The sequence below is a fragment of the Oncorhynchus tshawytscha genome, linkage group LG16 (assembly GCF_018296145.1).
Source record: "Oncorhynchus tshawytscha isolate Ot180627B linkage group LG16, Otsh_v2.0, whole genome shotgun sequence".
NCBI lineage: Eukaryota > Metazoa > Chordata > Actinopteri > Salmoniformes > Salmonidae > Oncorhynchus > Oncorhynchus tshawytscha.
Window position 1 is genome coordinate 266,240 of NC_056444.1, and position 27,233 is coordinate 293,472.

Sequence of the window (27,233 nt, forward strand, 5' to 3'; positions counted from 1 at the left end):
TTCCAACAAGACAATGATCCAAAACATAAAGCAAAATCTACAATGGAATGGTTCAAAAATAAACATATCCAGGTGTTAGAATGGCCAAGTCAAAGTCCAGACCTGAATCCAATCGAGAATCTGTGGAAAGAACTGAAAACTGCTGTTCACAAATGCTCTCCATCCAACCTCACTGAGCTCGAGCTGTTTTGCAAGGAGGAATGGGAAAAAATTTCAGTCTCTCGATGTGCAAAACTGATAGAGACATACCCCAAGCGACTTACAGCTGTAATCGCAGCAAAAGGTGGCGCTACAAAGTATTAACTTAAGGGGGCTGAATAATTTTGCACGCCCAATTTTTCAGTTTTTGATTTGTTAAAAAAGTTTGAAATATCCAATAAATGTCGTTCCACTTCATGATTGTGTCCCACTTGTTGTTGATTCTTCACAAAAAAATACAGTTTTCTATCTTTATGTTTGAAGCCTGAAATGTGGCAAAAGGTCGCAAAGTTCAAGGGGGCCGAATACTTTCGCAAGGCACTGTACCTTCTGTAGTATATACAATCTGTAGTATATATACAATCTGTAGTATTTGATTTAGACTACTGTTTTCATTTTCTCCAGAGATCAACAGAAGTTCATTTATGACAATCTGAAACGCAGCCTGTTTTTTCTTTCTTTCACTATGAATAAATAAACATGAGTGTATTTTAACCAGTGGGTTCTGCGTAGCAGACACTGTGATAGTGTGAGATAAAAGATACACCCTTATGCAGGAAACAAAGGAAGATGATTTATCACCTTGTCAACACGGCCCTGTTAACACACTGTCAGCAGCAGTAGTATCTAGTATCTTATTTAGATGCTGGTCATCTAGCAGAGACAGACACAGCCTGAATATCTCTGACACATATTTACGCCATAGCTGTAAAGTTAAGGTACAGAACGGATCATACAATCTAAACAACACATGTTACTTTGACACTCTTCTTCATCACAGTTGACATGAAATCAAAGCTATCAGAACAAATCGTTTCATCGTGGAATATCTTTTCACAGACAAATAGAACTTTAGCAAAGACATTCACACAAGTTGACACTCCGCCAAGTTAATGACCACCACAATTCTAAATATATAGAGAGAGTAGAAGTGGAGGTATACAATCTGTTTCACCCCTGTCCATGTAATCTTATGCATTATGGTCTATAGGGCCAAACTGATCCTGAATCAGAACTCCAGACTCTATTTGATGGGTGAGTTCAGTATCTCCTGGTAGTCCTGCCGTACAGCCCGGCTGACCCTGTATAGCTTCACTCCCATTAGAGTAAACACACTGGCCATGATGACCAGCCCCCCGATGACGTCGTAGATGGAGGGGACCATGCGCAGCACCATGAGCTGAAGCAACATGGCCACCACTATCTCCAGGTGCTGCACGGTGCTCACCAGGGCGGGGTGGAACTTGTTGAGGGCGTAGTAGACCCCCAGGAACGCCACGGTGGAACAGATACAGATCCCCATGAGGTAGCCCCACGTCTCCCCATCCAGGGGGATGATCGGCTCCTGCATAATGAACATGGTGGAGGCGCCCCACACCGTGCCCGTCCAGCCGAACGTGAACAGGGCTGTCCACATGCTGACGCGCTCCTTGATGGCCCGGTAGACGATCATGGACAGGGCTCCGGTGAGGCCGGCCATCACCGTCATGGTGTAGCCGAACGCCTCCTTCCAGAAGGTGAGGCGAGACTTCTCCTCGTCGGCCACATTGGGGATCATGACGAGACACAGGCCGAAAACGCTGCCCACCACCGTCACAACGTCCGTGTAGCCCAGCCTCTCGTCTAACAACAGGAAGGCCATCACGCCGCTGAACACCGTGGTGGTTGCGCGCCACATGATGGTACCGTTGCTGGGTGGCACGATGGCGAAGGCGGTGTAGGCGCAGGTGATGGAGATGACATTGCAGACACCATAAAAGAAGAGCCGGAGGCGGTACCCCTTCGGGCCGAAGGGTTCCTCCTGGTTATAAAACACCACTGTGATGGACAGGACCTGGATCACAGACCGGATGAAGATCAGCTCCAAGGACGGCACTTTGGAGCGGTCCGCCGCCAGCCGTGTGATCAGAGCAACGCAGCCGTGAGCCACCGCTGCCCCGAACAACGCCATCCAGGTGACCCGGGACGCCAGGACGTTGGCCTCCCCGAAGCTAGCCAGCTGCCCCCCGACCCCCTTGTCCCGACTCTGGGGCTCCACCCCTCCCCATAGCGTCCTGGGGGTCTCCATGGTCTTCCTACTACTGTCTGTCACCAGCCTCTTAGCAGGGCTGGCCTTCGCAAATGAATCAAAGTCCTCAAAGGATGGAGCATCGTCGTAACCCTCGTCTCCAGGCTGGGGGAAGTGGGTGGCGTATTTCACTGTGACGGAATTGGGGTGGATCTTCACCCTCTTCTTAGATCCTCCATACTGCTGCTGGCCCCCAGACACATCCATGTTCCTTCAGCAGATCAGAGCACACTGGAGAAGGACAGAGGTCAGAGTTAAACATGACTACATTACTGACTGGAGGGTATATACTGACTGGTGGTAATATACTGACTGGTGGTAATATACTGACTGGTGGTAATATACTGACTGGTGGTAATATACTGACTGGTGGTAATATACTGACTGGTGGTAATATACTGGTGGTAATATACTGGTGGTAATATACTGGTGGTAATATACTGACTGGTGGTAATATACTGACTGGTGGTAATATACTGACTGGTGGTAATATACTGGTGGTAATATACTGACTGGTGGTAATATACTGACTGGTGGTAATATACTGACTGGTGGTAATATACTGGTGGTAATATACTGGTGGTAATATACTGGTGGTAATATACTGGTGGTAATATACTGGTGGTAATATACTGGTGGTAATATACTGACTGGTGGTAATATACTGACTGGTAGTAATATACTGACTGGTGGTAATATACTGACTGGTGGTAATATACTGGTGGTAATATACTGGTGGTAATATACTGGTGGTAATATACTGGTGGTAATATACTGGTGGTAATATACTGACTGGTGGTAATATACTGACTGGTAGTAATATACTGACTGGTGGTAATATACTGACTGGTGGTAATATACTGGTGGTAATATACTGACTGGTGGTAATATACTGACTGGTGGTAATATACTGGTGGTAATATACTGACTGGTGGTAATATACTGGTGGTAATATACTGGTGGTAATATACTGGTAGTAATATACTGGTGGTAATATACTGACTGGTGGTAATATACTGACTGGTGGTAATATACTGACTGGTGGTAATATACTGACTGGTGGTAATATACTGGTGGTAATATACTGGTGGTAATATACTGGTGGTAATATACTGGTGGTAATATACTGGTGGTAATATACTGGTAGTAATATACTGGTGGTAGTATACTGGTAGTAATATACTGGTGGTAATATACTGACTGGTGGTAATATACTGACTGGTGGTAATATACTGATGGTAGTATTATACTGGTGGTAGTATACTGGTGGTAGTATACTGGTAGTAATATACTGGTGGTAGTATACTGGTAGTAATATACTGGTGGTAGTATACTGGTAGTAATATACTGGTAGTAATATACTGGTGGTAGTATACTGGTAGTAATACACTGGTAGTAATATACTGGTAGTAATATACTGGTAGTAATATACTGATGTAATATACTGACTGGTGGTAATATACTGACTGGTGGTAATATACTGACTGGTGGTTATATACTGGTAGTAATATACTGATGGTAATATACTGACTGGTGGTAATATACTGACTGGGAGTAATATACTGGTGGTAATATATTGACTGGTGGTAATATACTGACTGGTAGTAATATACTGACTGGTAGTAATATACTGGTAGTAATATACTGGTGGTAATATACTGACTGGTAGTAATATACTGGTGGTAATATACTGACTGGTGGTAATATACTGACTGGTGGTAATATACTGACTGGTGGTAATATACTGGTGGTAATATACTGACTGGTGGTAATATACTGACTGGTGGTAATATACTGGTGGTAATATACTGACTGGTGGTAACATACTGACTGGTGGTAATATACTGACTGGTGGTAATATACTGGTGGTAATATACTGGGAGTAATATACTGGTAGTAATATACTGACTGGGAGTAATATACTGGTGGTAATATACTGACTGGTGGTAACATACTGACTGGTGGTAATATACTGACTGGTAGTAATATACTGATTGGTGGTAATATACTGGTAGTAATATACTGGTGGTAATATACTGGTGGTAATATACTGGTGTTAATAATATACTGGTGGTAATATACTGACTGGTAGTAATATACTGGTGGTAATATACTGACTGGTGGTAATATACTGACTGGTGGTAAAATACTGGCGGTAATATACTGACTGGTGGTAATATACTGACTGGTAGTAATATACTGGTGGTAATATACTGACTGGTGGTAATATACTGGTGGTAATATACTGACTGGTAGTAATATACTGGTGGTAATATACTGACTGGTAGTAATATACTGACTGGTGGTAATATACTGGTGGTAATATACTGACTGGTGGTAATATACTGGTGGTAATATACTGACTGGTAGTAATATACTGACTGGTAGTAATATACTGGTGGTAATATACTGACTGGTAGTAATATACTGGTGGTAATATACTGACTGGTAGTAATATACTGACTGGTGGTAATATACTGGTGTTAATATACTGACTGGTAGTAATATACTGACTGGTGGTAATATACTGACTGGTAGTAATATACTGGTGGTAATATACTGACTGGTGGTAATATACTGGTGGTAATATACTGACTGGTAGTAATATACTGGTGGTAATATACTGACTGGTAGTAATATACTGACTGGTGGTAATATACTGGTGGTAATATACTGACTGGTAGTAATATACTGACTGGTGGTAATATACTGACTGGTAGTAATATACTGACTGGTGGTAATATACTGACAGGTAGTAATATACTGACTGGTGGTAATATACTGACTGGTGGTAATATACTGGTGGTAATATACTGACTGGTAGTAATATACTGACTGGTGGTAATATACTGGTGGTAATATACTGACTGGTGGTAATATACTGACTGGTGGTAATATACTGGTGGTAATATACTGACTGGTGGTAATATACTGGTGGTAATATACTGACTGGTGGTAATATACTGGTGGTAATATACTGACTGGTGGTAATATACTGGTGGTAATATACTGACTGGTAGTAATATACTGGTGGTAATATACTAGTGGTAATATACTGACTTGTGGTAATATACTGGTGGTAATATACTGACTGGTGGTAATATACTGGTGGTAATATACTGACTGGTGGTAATATACTGACTGGTGGTAATATACTGGTGGTAATATACTGACTGGTAGTAATATACTGGTGGTAATATACTGACTGGTAGTAATATACTGGTGGTAATATACTGACTGGTGGTAATATACTGGTGGTAATATACTGGTGGTAATATACTGACTGGTGGTAATATACTGGTAGTAATATACTGACTGGTGGTAATATACTGGTGGTAATATACTGACTGGTGGTAATACACAGACTGGTGGTAATATACTGGTGGTAATATACTGACTGGTGGTAATATACTGACTGGTGGTAATATACTGGTGGTAATATACTGACTGGTGGTTATATACTGACTGGTGGTAATATACTGACTGGTAGTAATATACTGACTGGTGGTAATATACTGACTGGTGGTAATATACTGACTGGTGGTAATATACTGGTAGTAATATACTGACTGGTGGTAATATACTGGTGGTAATATACTGACTGGTGGTAATACACTGACTGGTGGTAATATACTGGTAGTAATATACTGACTGGTGGTAATATACTGACTGGTGGTAATATACTGACTGGTGGTAATATACTGACTGGTGGAAATATACTGGTGGTAATATACTGACTGGTGGTAATATACTGACTGGTGGTAATATACTGACTGGTGGTAATATACTGGTGGTAATATACTGACTGGTGGTAATATACTGGTAGTAATATACTGGTGGTAATATACTGGTGGTAATATACTGACTGGTGGTAATATACTGGTGGTAATATACTGGTGGTAATATACTGAATGGTGGTAATATACTGGTGGTAATATACTGACTGGTGGTAATATACGGTGGTAATATACTGACTGGTGGTAATATACTGACTGGTAGTAATATACTGACTGGTGGTAATATACTGACTGGTGGTAATATACTGACTGGTGGTAATATACTGACTGGTAGTAATATACTGACTGGTGGTAATATACTGACTGGTGGTAATATACTGACTGGTGATAATATACGGTGGTAATATACTGACTGGTGGTAAAATACTGACTGGTGGTAATATACTGACTGGTAGTAATATACTGACTGGTGGTAATATACTGACTGGTGGTAATATACTGACTGGTGGTAATATACTGACTGGTGATAATATACGGTGGTAATATACTGACTGGTGGTAATATACTGACTGGTGGTAATATACTGACTGGTGGTAATATACTGACTGGTGGTAATATACTGACTGGTGGTAATATACTGACTGGTGGTAATATACTGACTGGTGGTAATATACTGATTGGTAGTAATATACTGACTGGTGGTAATATACTGACTGGTGGTAATATACTGACTGGTGGTAATATACTGACTGGTGGTAATATACTGGTAGTAATATACTGACTGGTGGTAATATACTGGTAGTAATATACTGACTGGTGGTAATATACTGACTGGTGGTAATATACTGACTGGTAGTAATATACTGACTGGTGGTAATATACTGACTGGTGGTAATATACTGACTGGTGGTAATATACTGGTGGTAATATACTGACTGGTGGTAATATACTGACTGGTGGTAATATACTGACTGCTGGTAATATACTGGTGGTAATATACTGACTGGTGGTAATATACTGGTGGTAATATACTGACTGGTGGTAATATACTGGTAGTAATATACTGACTGGTGGTAATATACTGACTGGTGGTAATATACTGACTGGTGGTAAAATACTGACTGGTGGTTATATACTGACTGGTGGTAATATACTGACTGGTGGTAATATACTGACTGGTGGTAATATACTGACTGGTGGTAATATACTGACTGGTGGTAATATACTGACTGGTGGTAATATACTGACTGGTGGTAATATACTGACTGGTGGTAATATACTGACTGGTGGTAATATACTGACTGGTGGTAATATACTGACTGGTGGTAATATACTGACTGGTGGTAATATACTGACTGGTGGTAATATACTGACTGGACTGGTAATATACTGACTGGTGGTAATATACTGACTGGTGGTAATATACTGACTGGTGGTAATATACTGACTGGTGGTAATATACTGACTGGTGGTAATATACTACTGGTGGTAATATACTGGGTGGTAATATACTGACTGGTAGTAATATACTGGTAGTAATATACTGGTGGTAATATACTGACTGGTGGTAATATACTGACTGGTGGTAAAATACTGGCGGTAATATACTGACTGGTGGTAATATACTGACTGGTAGTAATATACTGGTGGTAATATACTGACTGGTGGTAATATACTGGTGGTAATATACTGACTGGTAGTAATATACTGGTGGTAATATACTGACTGGTGGTAATATACTGACTGGTGGTAATATACTGACTGGTAATATACTGACTGGTGGTAATATACTGGTGGTAATATACTGACTGGTAGTGGTAATATACTGACTGGTGGTAATATACTGGTGGTAATATACTGACTGGTAATAATATGACTGGTAGTAATATACTGGTGGTAATATACTGACTGGTGGTAATATACTGGTGTAATATACTGACTGGTAGTAATATACTGACTGGTGGTAATATACTGACTGGTACTGGTGGTAATATACTGACTGGTAGTAATATACTGGTGGTAATATACTGACTGGTGGTAATATACTGGTGGTAATATACTGACTGGTAGTAATATACTGGTGGTAATATACTGACTGGTAGTAATATACTGACTGGTGGTAATATACTGGTGGTAATATACTGACTGGTAGTAATATACTGACTGGTGGTAATATACTGACTGGTAGTAATATACTGACTGGTGGTAATATACTGACAGGTAGTAATATACTGACTGGTGGTAATATACTGACTGGTGGTAATATACTGGTGGTAATATACTGACTGGTAGTAATATACTGACTGGTGGTAATATACTGGTGGTAATATACTGACTGGTGGTAATATACTGACTGGTGGTAATATACTGGTGGTAATATACTGACTGGTGGTAATATACTGGTGGTAATATACTGACTGGTGGTAATATACTGGTGGTAATATACTGACTGGTGGTAATATACTGGTGGTAATATACTGACTGGTGGTAATATACTGGTGGTAATATACTAGTGGTAATATACTGACTGGTGGTAATATACTGGTGGTAATATACTGACTGGTGGTAATATACTGGTGGTAATATACTGACTGGTGGTAATATACTGACTGGTGGTAATATACTGGTGGTAATATACTGACTGGTAGTAATATACTGGTGGTAATATACTGACTGGTAGTAATATACTGGTGGTAATATACTGACTGGTGGTAATATACTGGTGGTAATATACTGGTGGTAATATACTGACTGGTGGTAATATACTGGTAGTAATATACTGACTGGTGGTAATATACTGGTGGTAATATACTGACTGGTGGTAATACACAGACTGGTGGTAATATACTGGTAGTAATATACTGACTGGTGGTAATATACTGACTGGTGGTAATATACTGGTGGTAATATACTGACTGGTGGTTATATACTGACTGGTGGTAATATACTGACTGGTAGTAATATACTGACTGGTGGTAATATACTGACTGGTGGTAATATACTGACTGGTGGTAATATACTGGTAGTAATATACTGACTGGTGGTAATATACTGACTGGTGGTAATATACTGGTGGTAATATACTGACTGGTGGTAATACACTGACTGGTGGTAATATACTGGTAGTAATATACTGACTGGTGGTAATATACTGACTGGTGGTAATATACTGGTGGTAATATACTGACTGGTGGTAATATACTGACTGGTGGAAATATACTGGTGGTAATATACTGGTGGTAATATACTGACTGGTGGTAATATACTGACTGGTGGTAATATACTGGTGGTAATATACTGACTGGTGGTAATATACTGGTAGTAATATACTGGTGGTAATATACTGGTGGTAATATACTGACTGGTGGTAATATACTGGTGGTAATATACTGGTGGTAATATACTGAATGGTGGTAATATACTGGTGGTAATATACTGACTGGTGGTAATATACTGGTAGTAATATACTGACTGGTAGTAATATACTGACTGGTAGTAATATACTGACTGGTGGTAATATACTGACTGGTGGTAATATACTGACTGGTGGTAATATACTGACTGGTAGTAATATACTGACTGGTGGTAATATACTGACTGGTGGTAATATACTGACTGGTGGTAATATACTGACTGGTGATAATATGACTGGTGGTAATATACTGACTGGTGGTAAAATACTGACTGGTGGTAATATACTGACTGGTGGTAATATACTGACTGGTGGTAATATACTGACTGGTGGTAATATACTGACTGGTGGTAATATACTGACTGGTGGTAATATACTGACTGGTAATATACTGACTGGTGGTAATATACTGACTGGTAGTAATATACTGACTGGTGGTAATATACTGACTGGTGGTAATATACTGACTGGTGGTAATATACTGACTGGTGGTAATATACTGACTGGTAGTAATATACTGACTGGTGGTAATATACTGACTGGTGGTAATATACTGACTGGTGGTAATATACTGACTGGTGGTAATATACTGACTACTGACTGGTGGTAATATACTGACTGGTGGTAATATACTGGTAGTAATATACTGACTGGTGGTAATATACTGGTAGTAATATACTGACTGGTGGTAATATACTGACTGGTGGTAATATACTGACTGGTGGTAATATACTGACTGGTGGTAATATACTGACTGGTGGTAATATACTGACTGGTGGTAATACTGACTGGTGGTAATATACTGACTGGTGGTAATATACTGACTGGTGGTAATATACTGACTGGTGGTAATATACTGGTGGTAATATACTGACTGGTGGTAAATATACTGACTGGTGGTAATATACTGACTGGTGGTGGTAATATACTGACTGGTGGTAATATACTGACTGGTGGTAATATACTGACTGGTGGTAATATACTGACTACTGACTGGTAATATACTGACTGGTGGTAATATACTGGTAATATACTGACTGGTGGTAATATACTGACTGGTGGTAATATACTGACTGGTGGTAATATACTGGTAATATACTGTAATATACTGACTGGTGGTAATATACTGGTGGTAATATACTGACTGGTGGTAATATACTGACTGGTGGTAATATACTGACTGGTGGTAATATACTGTGGTAATATACTGGTGGTAATATACTGACTGGTGGTAATATACTGGTGGTAATATACTGACTGGTGGTAATATACTGACTGGTGGTAATATACTGGTGGTAATATACTGACTGGTGGTAATATACTGACTGGTGGTAATATACTGACTGGTGGTAATATACTGGTGGTAATATACTGGTGGTAATATATACTGGTGGTAATATACTGACTGGTGGTAATATACTGACTGGTGGTAATATACTGACTGGTGGTAATATACTGGTAGTAATATACTGACTGGTGGTAATATACTGGTGGTAATATACTGACTGGTGGTAATACACAGACTGGTGGTAATATACTGGTAGTAATATACTGACTGGTGGTAATATACTGACTGGTGGTAATATACTGGTGGTAATATACTGACTGGTGGTTATATACTGACTGGTGGTAATATACTGACTGGTAGTAATATACTGACTGGTGGTAATATACTGACTGGTGGTAATAATACTGGTAGTAATATACTGACTGGTGGTAATATACTGGTGGTAATATACTGGTGGTAATATACTGGTGGTAATATACTGACTGGTGGTAATATACTGGTAATATACTGACTGGTGGTAATATACTGACTGGTGGTAATATACTGACTGGTAATATACTGGTAATATACTGACTGGTGGTAATATACTGACTGACTGGTGGTAATATACTGACTGGTGGTAAATATACTGGTGGTAATATACTGACTGGTGGTAATATACTGACTGGTGGTAATATACTGACTGGTGGTAATATACTGACTGGTGGTAATATACTGACTGGTGGTAATATACTGGTAGTAATATACTGGTGGTAATATACTGGTGGTAATATACTGACTGGTGGTAATATACTGGTACTGGTGGTAATATACTGAATGGTGGTAATATACTGGTGGTAATATACTGACTGGTGGTAAAATACTGACTGGTGGTTATATACTGACTGGTGGTAATATACTGACTGGTGGTAATATACTGGTAGTAATATACTGACTGGTGGTAATATACTGGTAGTAATATACTGACTGGTGGTAATATACTGACTGGTGGTAATATACTGACTGGTAGTAATATACTGACTGGTGGTAATATACTGACTGGTGGTAATATACTGACTGGTGGTAATATACTGGTGGTAATATACTGACTGGTGGTAATATACTGGTGGTAATATACTGACTGCTGGTAATATACTGGTGGTAATATACTGACTGACTGGTGGTAATATACTGGTGGTAATATACTGACTGGTGGTAATATACTGACTGGTGGTAATATACTGACTGGTGGTAATATACTGACTGGTGGTAATATACTGACTGGTGGTAATATACTGACTGGTAGTAATATACTGACTGGTAGTAATATACTGACTGGTGGTAATATACTGACTGGTGGTAATATACTGACTGGTGGTAATATACTGGTAGTAATATACTGACTGGTGGTAATATACTGACTGGTGGTAATATACTGGTAGTAATATACTGGTGGTAATATACTGGTGGTAATATACTGACTGGTGGTAATATACTGGTAGTAATATACTGGTAGTAATATACTGGTGGTAATATACTGAATGGTGGTAATATACTGGTGGTAATATACTGACTGGTGGTAAAATACTGACTGGTGGTTATATACTGACTGGTGGTAATATACTGACTGGTGGTAATATACTGGTAGTAATATACTGACTGGTGGTAATATACTGGTAGTAATATACTGACTGGTGGTAATATACTGGTGGTAATATACTGACTGGTAGTAATATACTGGTAGTAATATACTGACTGGTGGTAATATACTGACTGGTGGTAATATACTGGTGGTAATATACTGACTGGTGGTAATATACTGACTGGTGGTAATATACTGACTGCTGGTAATATACTGGTGGTAATATACTGACTGGTGGTAATATACTGGTGGTAATATACTGACTGGTGGTAATATACTGGTAGTAATATACTGACTGGTGGTAATATACTGACTGGTGGTAATATACTGACTGGTGGTAATATACTGACTGGTGGTAATATACTGACTGGTAGTAATATACTGACTGGTGGTAATATACTGACTGGTGGTAATATACTGACTGGTGGTAATATACTGGTAGTAATATACTGACTGGTGGTAATATACTGGTGGTAATATACTGACTGGTGGTAATATACTGACTGGTGGTAATATACTGGTAGTAATATACTGGTGGTAATATACTGACTGGTGGTAATATACTGGTGGTAATATACTGACTGGTGGTAATATACTGACTGGTGGTAATATACTGACTGGTGGTAATATACTGGTAGTAATATACTGACTGGTGGTAATATACTGGTGGTAATATACTGACTGGTGGTAATATACTGGTAGTAATATACTGACTGGTGGTAATATACTGACTGGTGGTAATATACTGACTGGTGGTAATATACTGACTGGTGGTAATATACTGACTGGTAGTAATATACTGACTGGTAGTAATATACTGACTGGTGGTAATATACTGACTGGTGGTAATATACTGACTGGTGGTAATATACTGGTAGTAATATACTGACTGGTGGTAATATACTGACTGGTGGTAATATACTGGTAGTAATATACTGGTGGTAATATACTGGTGGTAATATACTGACTGGTGGTAATATACTGGTAGTAATATACTGGTAGTAATATACTGGTGGTAATATACTGAATGGTGGTAATATACTGGTGGTAATATACTGACTGGTGGTAAAATACTGACTGGTGGTTATATACTGACTGGTGGTAATATACTGACTGGTGGTAATATACTGGTAGTAATATACTGACTGGTGGTAATATACTGGTAGTAATATACTGACTGGTGGTAATATACTGACTGGTGGTAATATACTGACTGGTGGTAATATACTGACTGGTGGTAATATACTGACTGGTGGTAATATACTGACTGGTGGTAATATACTGACTGGTGGTAATAAACTGGTAGTAATATACTGACTGGTGGTAATATACTGACTGGTGGTAATATACTGACTGGTGGTAATATACTGACTGGTAATATACTGGTGGTAATATACTGACTGGTGGTAATATACTGACTGTGGTAATATACTGAATATACTGACTGGTGGTAATATACTGACTGGTGGTAATATACTGACTGGTGGTAATATACTGACTGGTGGTAATATACTGACTGGTAATATACTGACTGGTGGTAATATACTGACTGGTGGTAATATACTGACTGGTGGTAATATACTGACTGGTGGTAATATACTGACTGGTGGTAATATACTGGTAGTAATATACTGACTGGTGGTAATATACTGACTGGTGGTAATATACTGACTGGTGGTAATATACTGGTAGTAATATACTGACTGGTGGTAATATACTGACTGGTGGTAATATACTGGTGGTAATATACTGACTGGTGGTAATATACTGACTGGTGGTAATATACTGGTGGTAATATACTGACTGGTGGTAATATACTGGTAGTAATATACTGGTGGTAATATACTGGTGGTAATATACTGGTGGTAATATACTGGTGGTGATATACTGGTGGTAATATACTGACTGGTGGTAATATACTGGTGGTAATATACTGACTGGTGGTAATATACTGACTGGTGGTAATATACTGGTGGTAATATACTGGTGGTAATATACTGGTGGTAATATACTGACTGGTGGTAATATACTGGTAGTAATATACTGACTGGTGGTAATACACTGGTGGTAATATACTGACTGGTGGTAATACACTGACTGGTGGTAATATACTGGTAGTAATATACTGACTGGTGGTAATATACTGACTGGTGGTAATATACTGGTGGTAATATACTGACTGGTGGTTATATACTGACTGGTGGTAATATACTGACTGGTAGTAATATACTGACTGGTGGTAATATACTGACTGGTGGTAATATACTGACTGGTGGTAATATACTGGTAGTAATATACTGACTGGTGGTAATATACTGGTGGTAATATACTGACTGGTGGTAATACACTGACTGGTGGTAATATACTGGTAGTAATATACTGACTGGTGGTAATATACTGACTGGTGGTAATATACTGGTGGTAATATACTGACTGGTGGTAATATACTGACTGGTGGAAATATACTGGTGGTAATATACTGACTGGTGGTAATATACTGACTTGTGGTAATATACTGACTGGTGGTAATATACTGGTGGTAATATACTGACTGGTGGTAATATACTGGTAGTAATATACTGGTGGTAATATACTGACTGGTGGTAATATACTGACTGGTGGTAATATACTGGTGGTAATATACTGACTGGTGGTAATATACTGGTAGTAATATACTGGTGGTAATATACTGGTGGTAATATACTGACTGGTGGTAATATACTGACTGGTGGTAATATACTGGTAGTAATGTACTGGTGGTAATATACTGGTGGTAATATACTGACTGGTGGTAATATACTGGTAGTAATATACTGACTGGTGGTAATATACTGGTAGTAATATACTGACTGGTGGTAATATACTGACTGGTGGTAATATACTGACTGGTAGTAATATACTGACTGGTGGTAATATACTGACTGGTGGTAATATACTGACTGGTGGTAATATACTGGTGGTAATATACTGACTGGTGGTAATATACTGACTGGTGGTAATATACTGACTGGCGGTAATATACTGTTGGTAATATACTGACTGTTGGTAATATACTGACTGGTGGTAATATACTGACTGGTAGTAATATACTGACTGGTGGTAATATACTGACTGGTGGTAATATACTGACTGGTAGTAATATACTGACTGGTGGTAATATACTGACTGGTGGTAATATACTGGTAGTAATATACTGACTGGTAGTAATATACTGGTAGTAATATACTGACTGGTGGTAATATACTGACTGGGAGTAATATACTGACTGGTGGTAACATACTGACTGGTGGTAAAATACTGGTAGTAATATACTGACTAGTAGTAATATACTGACTGGTGGTAAAATACTGACTGGTGGTAAAATACTGGTAGTAATATACTGACTGGTAGTAATATACTGACTGGTGGTAATATACTGACTGGTGGTAATATACTGACTGGTAGTAAAATACTGACTGGTAGTAATATACTGACTGGTGGTAATATACTGACTGGTGGTAATATACTGACTGGTGGTAATATACTGACTGGTGGTAATATACTGGTGGTAATATACTGACTGGTGGTAATATACTGACTGGTGGTAATATACTGGTGGTAATATACTGACTGGTGGTAAAATACTGACTGGTGGTTATATACTGACTGGTGGTAATATACTGACTGGTGGTAATATACTGGTAGTAATATACTGACTGGTGGTAATATACTGGTAGTAATATACTGACTGGTGGTAATATACTGACTGGTGGTAATATACTGACTGGTAGTAATATACTGACTGGTGGTAATATACTGACTGGTGGTAATATACTGACTGTGGTAATATACTGACTGGTGGTAATATACTGGTGGTAATATACTGACTGGTGGTAATATACTGACTGGTGGTAATATACTGACTGGTGGTAATATACTGGTGGTAATATACTGACTGGTGGTAATATACTGACTGGTGGTAATATACTGGTAGTAATATACTGACTGGTGATAATATACTGACTGGTGGTAATACACTGACTGGGTGTAATATACTGGTAGTAATATACTGACTGGTGGTAATATACTGACTGGTGGTAATATACTGGTGGTAATATACTGACTGGTGGTTATATACTGACTGGTAGTAATATACTGACTGGTGGTAATATACTGACTGGTGGTAATATACTGACTGGTGGTAATATACTGACTGGTAGTAATATACTGACTGGAGGTAATATACTGGTGGTAATATACTGACTGGTAGTAATATACTGACTGGTGGTAATATACTGACTGGTGGTAATATACTGACTGGTGGTAATATACTGGTGGTAATATACTGACTGGTAGTAATATACTGACTGGTAGTAATATACTGACTGGTGGTAATATACTGACTGGTGGTAATATACTGACTGGTGGTAATATACTGACTGGTAGTAATATACTGACTGGTGGTAATATACTGTTTCTTGAGTGATATCAAATAATGTATCTGATATGTTAAAAATATGATTGTTTATGGAACAATTCACAAGAAATAAAGAAGCCAGAAGAAAATGTTTTTAAAATCTAAAATGTGAATACATTGTGCGGTCTTGGAGAGGAACAGCAAAGGGAGAAATACCATAGAAAGACAGAGGTCTTCCCACTGATGAAACACTTACATAATTCATAACTCACTGCCTCAGCGATCTCTTTTTCTGTCCCTCTCTCTCTCTGTATCTTTCTCTCACACCCTTCTCCCCTCCTCTCTCACCTTCTTTCTCTTGTGTGGTCTCATGTCTATTTCCTATATATCCAGGCAGCGCTAGCTCAGCTGAGGCACAGAGAGAGGGGTAATGTAATGAAGCAGGCTGTGATGATGCTATAGGGGAGGGGGGACTCTTCTCTCTACCCTCCATCTTGGACCAGAGACATAATTACACAGTTAAATGAGTCACATGATGTTTCCCTATTAGCTGCTTGACTGAGCGCCCCAAAAGATGCCACCCCTAGGGAGGGGAATGACAGCTCGATGCATGCTGCCGTGCACTAGCCTGCCGTGCACTACCATAGCCTACTCATAATAACTACACAGAGAACTGAGAGGGAATGGGGCTGGAGAGTACAAATGATATTCAAATGTTCTACTATCTAATGATAAGAAACATTTCTAGACGTCTTGTAAGAATCGAAAAACATTGTGTTTAGTACAACAAAACACAGCAGACCTATCCTTGGTCTTATAATACATTATATACTAACTGGAATTATGAATCCTCTCCTTGTGGGATGCTCAGTTCCATCCACCCCCATACTGCAGACGGAGGATCTTAATTTGATCACTCTTTTGTTGCTGAACATTGTCTTGCACAGTAGGAAATCCAAGTGTGTAGTGTTTTTGAGGTTTAAATAGGCTTCTAAAGTTTGTGATTCTAATTTTAAATTTGACTTGATTTGCACTAACGAAAAAATGTATCAACCCCTACAAAAATGTCCATTAATTATAATCAACATAATAATTTACATTTCCTGTTTGCTGTGGGATTATTTTTCTTCGGCAACAAACTGGCTCAAATTAACATCCTACATCTGTGTTACGGTTTTCTTCCGTTGAAGGAGAGTCGGACCAAAATGCAGCGTGGTAATTTTGATACATGTTTAATGAAGAAGAAAAGCGAACAATACAAAAACAACAAACGGAATGTGAAAACCTATACAGCCTCTCTGGTGACAACTAACACAGAGACAGGAACAATCACCCACGAAACACTCAAAGAATATGGCTGCCTAAATATGGTTCCCAATCAGAGACAACGAGAATCACCTGACTCTGATTGAGAACCGCCTCAGGCAACCATAGACTTTGCTAGAACACCCCACTAAGCCACAATCCCAAAACCTACGAAAAACCCCCATACATAAACACAACACAAAATAAACCCATGACACACCCTGGCCTGACCAAATAAATATAGAAAACACAAAATACTAAGACCAGGGCGTGACAATCTGTAGACATGAAACATCCCAACAACATGAAACCTCCAACAGAGCTCTCAGACCAGTTTCCTGCTCTCCTACCCATAACCAGTGGTATTCCCCTGAACCCTGGACATTTGGAAGGTAATGGAACTCAAAATAACCCATGACAAATACCTTCCCCATGACAAATACCAATACCTTCCTCATGACCAATACGAATACCCATGACCAATACCTTCCCCATGACCAATACCCATGACCAATACCTTCCCCATGACCAATACCTTCCCCATGACCAATACCTTCCCCATGACCAATACCAATACCCATGACCAATACCAATACCTTCCCCATGACCAATAAATCAAATCAAATCAAATTTTATTTGTCACATACACATGGTTAGCAGATGTTAATGCAAGTGTAGCGAAATGCTTGTGCTTCTAGTTCCGACAATGCAGTAATAACGAACAAGTAATCTAACTAACAATTCCAACAACAAAAAAACTACTGTCTTATACACAGTGTATGGGGATAAAGAATATGTACATAAGGATATATGAATGAGTGATGGTACAGAGCAGCATAGGCAAGATACAGTAGATGATATCGAGTACAGTATATACATATGAGATGAGTATGTAAACCAAGTGGCATAGTTAAAGTGGCTAGTGATACATGTATTACATAAGGATGCAGTCGATGATATAGAGTACAGTATCTACGTATGCATATGAGATGAATAATGTAGGGTAAGTAACATTATATAAGGTAGCATTGTTTAAAGTGGCTAGTGATATATTTACATCATTTCCCATCAATTCCCATTATTAAAGTGGCTGGAGTAGAGTCAGTGTCATTGACAGTGTGTTGGCAGTAGCCACTCAATGTTAGTGGTGGCTGTATAACAGTCTGATGGCCTTGAGATAGAAGCTGTTTTTCAGTCTCTCGGTCCCAGCTTTGATGCACCTGTACTGACCTCGCCTTCTGGATGACAGCGGGGTGAACAGGCAGTGGCTCGGGTGGTTGATGTCCTTGATGATCTTTATGGCCTTCCTGTAGCATCGGGTGGTGTAGGTGTCCTGGAGGGCAGGTAGTTTGCCCCCGGTGATGCGTTGTGCAGACCTCACTACCCTCTGGAGAGCCTTACGGTTGAGGGCGGTGCAGTTGCCATACCAGGCGGTGATAAAGCCCGCCAGGATGCTCTCGATTGTGCATCTGTAGAAGTTTGTGAGTGCTTTTGGTGACAAGCCGAATTTCTTCAGCCTCCTGAGGTTGAAGAGGCGCTGCTGCGCCTTCCTCACGATGCTGTCTGTGTGAGTGGACCAATTCAGTTTGTCTGTGATGTGTATGCCGAGGAACTTAAAACTTGCTACCCTCTCCACTACTGTTCCATCGATGTGGATGGGGGGGTGTTCCCTCTGCTGTTTCCTGAAGTCCACAATCATCTCATTAGTTTTGTTGACGTTGAGTGTGAGGTTATTTTCCTGACACCACACTCCGAGGGCCCTCACCTCCTCCCTGTAGGCCGTCTCGTCGTTGTTGGTAATCAAGCCTACCACTGTTGTGTCGTCCGCAAACTTGATGATTGAGTTGGAGGCGTGCGTGGCCACGCAGTCGTGGGTGAACAGGGAGTACAGGAGAGGGCTCAGAACGCACCCTTGTGGGGCCCCAGTGTTGAGGATCAGCGGGGAGGAGATGTTGTTGCCTACCCTCACCACCTGGGGGCGGCCCGTCAGGAAGTCCAGAACCCAGTTGCACAGGGCGGGGTCGAGACCCAGGGTCTCGAGCTTGATGACGAGCTTGGAGGGTACTATGGTGTTGAATGCCGAGCTGTAGTCGATGAACAGCATTCTCACATAGGTATTCCTCTTGTCCAGATGGGTTAGGGCAGTGTGCAGTGTGGTTGAGATTGCATCGTCTGTGGACCTATTTGGGCGGTAAGCAAATTGGAGTGGGTCTAGGGTGTCAGGTAGGGTGGAGGTGATATGGTCCTTGACTAGTCTCTCAAAGCACTTCATGATGACGGATGTGAGTGCTACGGGGCGGTAGTCGTTTAGCTCAGTTACCTTAGCTTTCTTGGGAACAGGAACAATGGTGGCCCTCTTGAAGCATGTGGGAACAGCAGACTGGTATAGGGATTGATTGAATATGTCCGTAAACACACCGGCCAGCTGGTCTGCGCATGCTCTGAGGGCGCGGCTGGGGATGCCGTCTGGGCCTGCAGCCTTGCGAGGGTTAACACGTTTAAATGTCTTACTCACTTCGGCTGCAGTGAAGGAGAGACCGCATGTTTTCGTTGCAGGCCGTGTCAGTGGCACTGTATTGTCCTCAAAGCGGGCAAAAAAGTTATTTAGTCTGCCTGGGAGCAAGACATCCTGGTCCGTGACTGGGCTGGGTTTCTTCCTGTAGTCCGTGATTGACTGTAGACCCTGCCACATGCCTCTTGTGTCTGAGCCGTTGAATTGAGATTCTACTTTGTCTCTGTACTGGCGCTTAGCTTGTTTGATAGCCTTGCGGAGGGAATAGCTGCACTGTTTGTATTCAGCCATGTTACCAGACACCTTGCCCTGATTAAAAGCAGTGGTTCGTGCCTTCAGTTTCACACGAATGCTGCCATCAATCCAAGGTTTCTGGTTAGGGAATGTTTTCTATCGTTGCTATGGGAACGACATCTTCAACGCACGTTCTAATGAACTCGCACACCGAATCAGCGTATTCGTCAATGTTGTTGTCTGACGCAATACGAAACATCTCCCAGTCCACGTGATGGAAGCAGTCTTGGAGTGTGGAGTCAGCTTGGTCAGACCAGCGTTGGACAGACCTCAGCTTGGGAGCTTCTTGTTTTAGTTTCTGTCTGTAGGCAGGGATCAACAAAATGGAGTCGTGGTCAGCTTTTCCGAAAGGGGGGCGGGGCAGGGCCTTATATGCGTCGCGGAAGTTAGAGTAACAATGATCCAGGGTCTTTCCACCCCTGGTTGCGCAATCGATATGCTGATAAAATTTAGGGAGTCTTGTTTTCAGATTAGCCTTGTTAAAATCCCCAGCTACAATGAATGCAGCCTCCGGATAAATCGTTTCCAGTTTGCAGAGAGTTAAATAAAGTTCGTTCAGAGCCATCGATGTGTCTGCTTGGGGGGATATATACGGCTGTGATTATAATCGAAGAGAATTCTCTTGGTAGATAATGCGGTCTACATTTGATTGTGAGGAATTCTAAATCAGGTGAACAGAAGGATTTGAGTTCCTGTATGTTTCTGTCATCACACCATGTCACGTTAGTCATAAGGCATACGCCCCCGCCCCTCTTCTTACCAGAAAGATGTTTGTTTCTGTCGGCGCGATGCGTGGAGAAACCCGCTGGCTGCACCGCTTCGGATTGCGTCTCTCCAGTTAGCCATGTTTCCGTGAAGCAGAGAACGTTGCAGTCTCTGATGTCCCTCTGGAATGCTACCCTTGCTCGGATTTCATCAACCTTGTTGTCAAGAGACTGGACATTGGCGAGAAGAATGCTAGGGAGTGGTGCACGATGTGCCCGTCTCCGGAGTCTGACCAGAAGACCGCTTCGTTTCCCTCTTTTTCTGAGTCGTTTTTTCGGGTCGCTGCATGTAATCCACTCCGTTACACTGGTTGTAAGGCAGAACACAGGATCCGCATCGCGAAAAACATATTCTTGGTCGTACTGATGGTGAGTTGACGCTGATCTTATATTCAGTAGTTCTTCTCGGCTGTATGTAATGAAACCTAAGATGACCTGGGGTACTAGTGTAAGAAATAACACGTAAAAAAAACAAAAAACTGCATAGTTTCCTAGGAACGCGAAGCGAGGCGGCCATCTCTGTCGGCGCCGGAAGTCAACTTCCCCAATACCAATACCTTCCCCATGACCAATACCTTCCCCATGACCAATACCTTCCATGACCAATACCTTCCATGACCAATACCTTCCATGACCAATACCTTCCATGACCAATACCTTCCCCATGACCAATACCAATACCCATGACCAATACCTTCCCCATGACCAATACCAATACCCATGACCAATACCAATACCCATGACCAATACCTTCCCCATGACCAATACCAATACCCATGACCAATACCTTCCCCATGACCAATACCAATACCCATGACCAATACCTTCCCCATGACCAATACCAATACCCATGACCAATACCTTCCCCATGACCAATACCAATACCCATGACCAATACCTTCCCCATGACCAATATCAATACCCATGACCAATACCTTCCCCATGACCAATACCAATACCCATGACCAATACCAATACCCATGACCAATACCTTCCCCATGACCAATACCTTCCCCATGACCAATACCAATACCCATGACCAATACCAATACCTTCCCCATGACCAATACCTTCCCCATGACCAATACCAATGACCAATACCCATGACCAATACCTGCCCCATGACCAATACCTTCCCCATGACCAATACCTTCCCCATGACCAATACCTTCCTCATGACCAATACCTTCCCCATGACCAATACCTTCCCCATGACCAATACCTTCCCCATGACCAATACCTTCCCCATGACCAATACCAATACCCATGACCAATACCAATACCCATGACCAATACCTTCCCCATGACCAATACCCCCCATGACCAATACCTTCCCCCCCATGACCAATACCAATACCCATGACCAATACCAATACCCATGACCAATACCTTCCCCATGACCAATATAATACCCATGACCAATACCAATACCCATGACCAATACCAATACCTTCCCCATGACCAATACCAATACCTTCCCCATGACCAATACCTTCCCCATGACCAATACCTTCCCCATGACCAATACCTTCCCCATGACCAATACCAATACCCATGACCAAAACCAATACCCATGACCAATACCTTCCCCATGACCAATACCTTCCCCATGACCAATACCAATACCCATGACCAATACCAATACCCATGACCAATACCTTCCCCATGACCAATACCCATGACCATGACCAATACCAATACCCATGACCAATACCTTCCCCATGACCAATACCTTCCTCATGACCAATACCAATACCCATGACCAATACCTTCCCCATGACCAATACCTTCCCCATGACCAATACCAATACCCCCATGACCAATACCAATACCCATGACCAATACCAATACCCATGACCAATACCAATACCCATGACCAATACCAATACCCATGACCAATACCAATACCCATGACCAATACCAATACCCATGACCAATACCTTCCCCATGACCAATACCTTCCCCATGACCAATACCTTCCCCATGACCAATACCAATACCCATGACCAATACCAATACCCATGACCAATACCTTCCCCATGACCAATACCTTCCCCATGACCAATACCTTCCCCATGACCAATACCAATACCCATGACCAATACCTTCCCCATGACCAATACCTTCCCCATGACCAATACCAATACCCATGACCAATACCTTCCCCATGACCAATACCAATACCCATGACCAATACCAATACCCATGACCAATACCTTCCCCATGACCAATACCAATACCCATGACCAATACCAATACCTTCCCCATGACCAATACCAATACCTTCCCCATGACCAATACCTTCCCCATGACCAATACCTTCCCCATGACCAATACCTTCCCCATGACCAATACCTTCCCCATGACCAATGACCAATACCCATGACCAAAACCAACCAATACCCCCCATGACCAATACCTTCCCCATGACCAATACCTTCCCCATGACCAATACCAATACCCATGACCAATACCAATACCCATGACCAATACCTTCCCCATGACCAATACCTTCCCCATGACCAATACCAATACCCATGACCAATACCAATACCCATGACCAATACCTTCCCCATGACCAATACCTTCCTCATGACCAATACCAATACCCATGACCAATACCTTCCCCATGACCAATACCTTCCCCATGACCAATACCTTCCCCATGACCAATACCAATACCCATGACCAATACCTTCCCCATGACCAATACCAATACCCATGACCAATACCAATACCCATGACCAATACCAATACCCATGACCAATACCAATACCCATGACCAATACCTTCCCCATGACCAATACCTTCCCCATGACCAATACCAATACCCATGACCAATACCAATACCCATGACCAATACCTTCCCCATGACCAATACCTTCCTCATGACCAATACCAATACCCATGACCAATACCTTCCCCATGACCAATACCTTCCCCATGACCAATACCTTCCCCATGACCAATACCAATACCCATGACCAATACCTTCCCCATGACCAATACCAATACCCATGACCAATACCAATACCCATGACCAACCAATACCAATACCCATGACCAATACCAATACCCATGACCAATACCAATACCCATGACCAATACCTTCCCCATGACCAATACCTTCCCCATGACCAATACCTTCCCCATGACCAATACCAATACCCATGACCAATACCTTCCCCATGACCAATACCTTCCCCATGACCAATACCTTCCCCATGACCAATACCTTCCCCATGACCAATACCAATACCCATGACCAATACCTTCCCCATGACCAATACCTTCCCCATGACCAATACCTTCCCCATGACTAATACCTTCCCAATGACCAATACCAATACCCATGACCAATACCAATACCCATGACCAATACCTTCCCCATGACCAATACCTTCCCCATGACCAATACCAATACCCATGACCAATACCTTCCCCATGACCAATACCAATACCCATGACCAATACCAATACCAATACCCATGACCAATACCTTCCCCATGACCAATACCCATGACCAATACCAATACCCATGACCAATACCTTCCCCATGACCAATACCAATACCCATGACCAATACCTATACCCATGACCAATACCAATACCCATGACCAATACCTTCCCCATGACCAATACCTTCCCCATGACCAATACCTTCCCCATGACCAATACCAATACCCATGACCAATACCAATACCCATGACCAAATGAACATCCATTACGATTTCTAAAAGAAATCCGCTTTAGCTGTAAGCTATTTCTCCCGCCTCAAGGTGGTGGTTTCCAGCCCCATGCAGCCCAACTCTTGATAATAATGGATTAACAGCTAGAGAATGAAAAGCCCTCCTTGGCTATACCAAACTGGAAGTCTGGCCAACACTCTGTAATCTCAGTTCCTACCACAAGGGGGCAGGGGCAGAGATATGTGCCTTCCTATCTGACAAACCCCCCAACCAAACCCCCGTCTCTTTTTCTCCCTGTCTCTCTATATCTCTGTCTCTCTCCCTCTGTCTCTATATATCTCTGTCTCTCTCCCTCTGTCTCTCTATATCTCCCTCACTCCACTACCACTACTCTCTCATCTCTGATACATTGCCTTCTGGTCAAACATTCACATATTTGATTATTATAAGTCAAAAATAACTGATTTGCTTTATATTTCAAGTAGCCTATGGCTGTTGAAAAGACTATGTCTGGAAAAGCTTGACGAGTTTAAAAGGTATTTATTCATTTAGGTGGAAACCCTCGCAAAACACAATTTGCTCGAGGAAAAAGTGGTACTTTGAGAGGGTAGAATTCATAATCAAACGTAGGAAAAGGGAGAAATCCCAATTTCATCCGGGAGTTCTTGGATAAGTAACGGAACCAACCTTGAACCAATCTCGATTCACAATCAAATAATCTCAGAATAAATATTTTCCTAATACAATTTTTTGTATTACATTAATATAAACTACACGCATAAAGCTTCAAATGACAGAGTGGCAATACTTTTGATATTTACGCATGCAGACTACTCGTGCGCAATTCGTTAACATTTGACGTCAACGTGTGCCCGTTTCTAACGTTCCGGTTTGTCTGCAACAATATATAAATCTAAAATATGTCAATTTCCTGAGAAAGCCTGTCATTATAACATAATGTAATAATGTTGTGGCAGTATAGAGTAGCTTATCGCCAAAGGTCTGGTCAAACAGAACTACATATCCAGTGCACAATTATATTATTCAAAAACGAATAAAATAATATTCTGTAAAAATGTGAAATATCACTTACCCTTTCCCTAAAAGAAGTTCCTATCGACGGAAAAGCACTATTTGCATCCTAAATGACAGAATTCCTTGATTTTTCTTGTTCTGTAAATCTGGAGAACTGTGCTTGCCGTTTCTCCATCTTCCCGTGGAGTGGATGCTGCGCGTCTTTAACAGACAAGGTGTCTGTGTGCGAGACACGAGAAGTTCTCCACTGACGTTAGATGGGCGCGAGTGAAAGAATGGCTGGAACCGATGGAAGAAGTAAGCTACAGCGTCTCTCCCCTCTCAAAACATTACACACCAAGACCAACACTACGAAAAATGTCACCAACTACCATGGGTTGGGGGGATGGGGATGTGTGTCCAACCTGGTCTCAGAGCATTTAGTGTTATTCTGCATGTAAATTCCGATACACTCAATTTATATACATTAGGTTTCATATGGTATCTTTGAATTTTTTGTCCATCACCTATGATATTTAACTAGGCAAGTCAGTTAAGAACACGTTCTTATTTTCAATGACAGCCTTGGAAGAGTGGGTTAACTGCCTTGTTCGGGGGCAGAAGGACAGATGTTTAGCTTGTCAGCTCAGGGATTCGATCTTTTGGTTACTGGCACAACGCTCTAACCACTAGGCTACCTGCAAAATGTACAATATGTTACAAATTTATTTGCAAAGCGTATGATATGTTAAGAATTCTAGCTAGGAGGCTAACGTTAGGTTAAGGTTAAGTTTAGGTTTACGTTTAGCTAACATTCTTAATGTTAGGTTTTTGGAAAGGGCTAGCTAACATGCTAAGTTGTTGCAAAGTAGCTTAAAAGTTGTAAGTAGTTGAAAAGTTGCGAATTAACAAAAATGCTAAAGTTGTCCTTAATG

The 27,233-nt window shown here is 41.0% G+C and overlaps 1 protein-coding gene across 1 annotated transcript; it reads right to left on the bottom strand.

Moving 5' to 3' along the window:
* Positions 1-508: 508 nt before the first annotated feature.
* LOC121839578 (solute carrier family 35 member G2-like) lies at positions 509-26,837 on the bottom strand. Its single transcript, XM_042298653.1, has 2 exons — positions 26,378-26,837; positions 509-2,497 (listed from the first exon to the last, which is right to left on the bottom strand). The coding sequence occupies exon 2, from the start codon at positions 2,471-2,473 to the stop codon at positions 1,223-1,225; it is 1,251 nt and encodes a 416-aa protein (XP_042154587.1). The 5' UTR covers positions 2,474-2,497; positions 26,378-26,837; the 3' UTR covers positions 509-1,222.
* Between the last annotated feature and the right edge of the window lie 396 nt (positions 26,838-27,233).

Excerpts from the sequence above, each read along its gene's own strand:
- LOC121839578 (XM_042298653.1), bottom strand. The coding sequence starts at position 2,473 with ATGGATGTGTCTGGGGGCCAGCAGCAGTATGGAGGATCTAAGAAGAGG.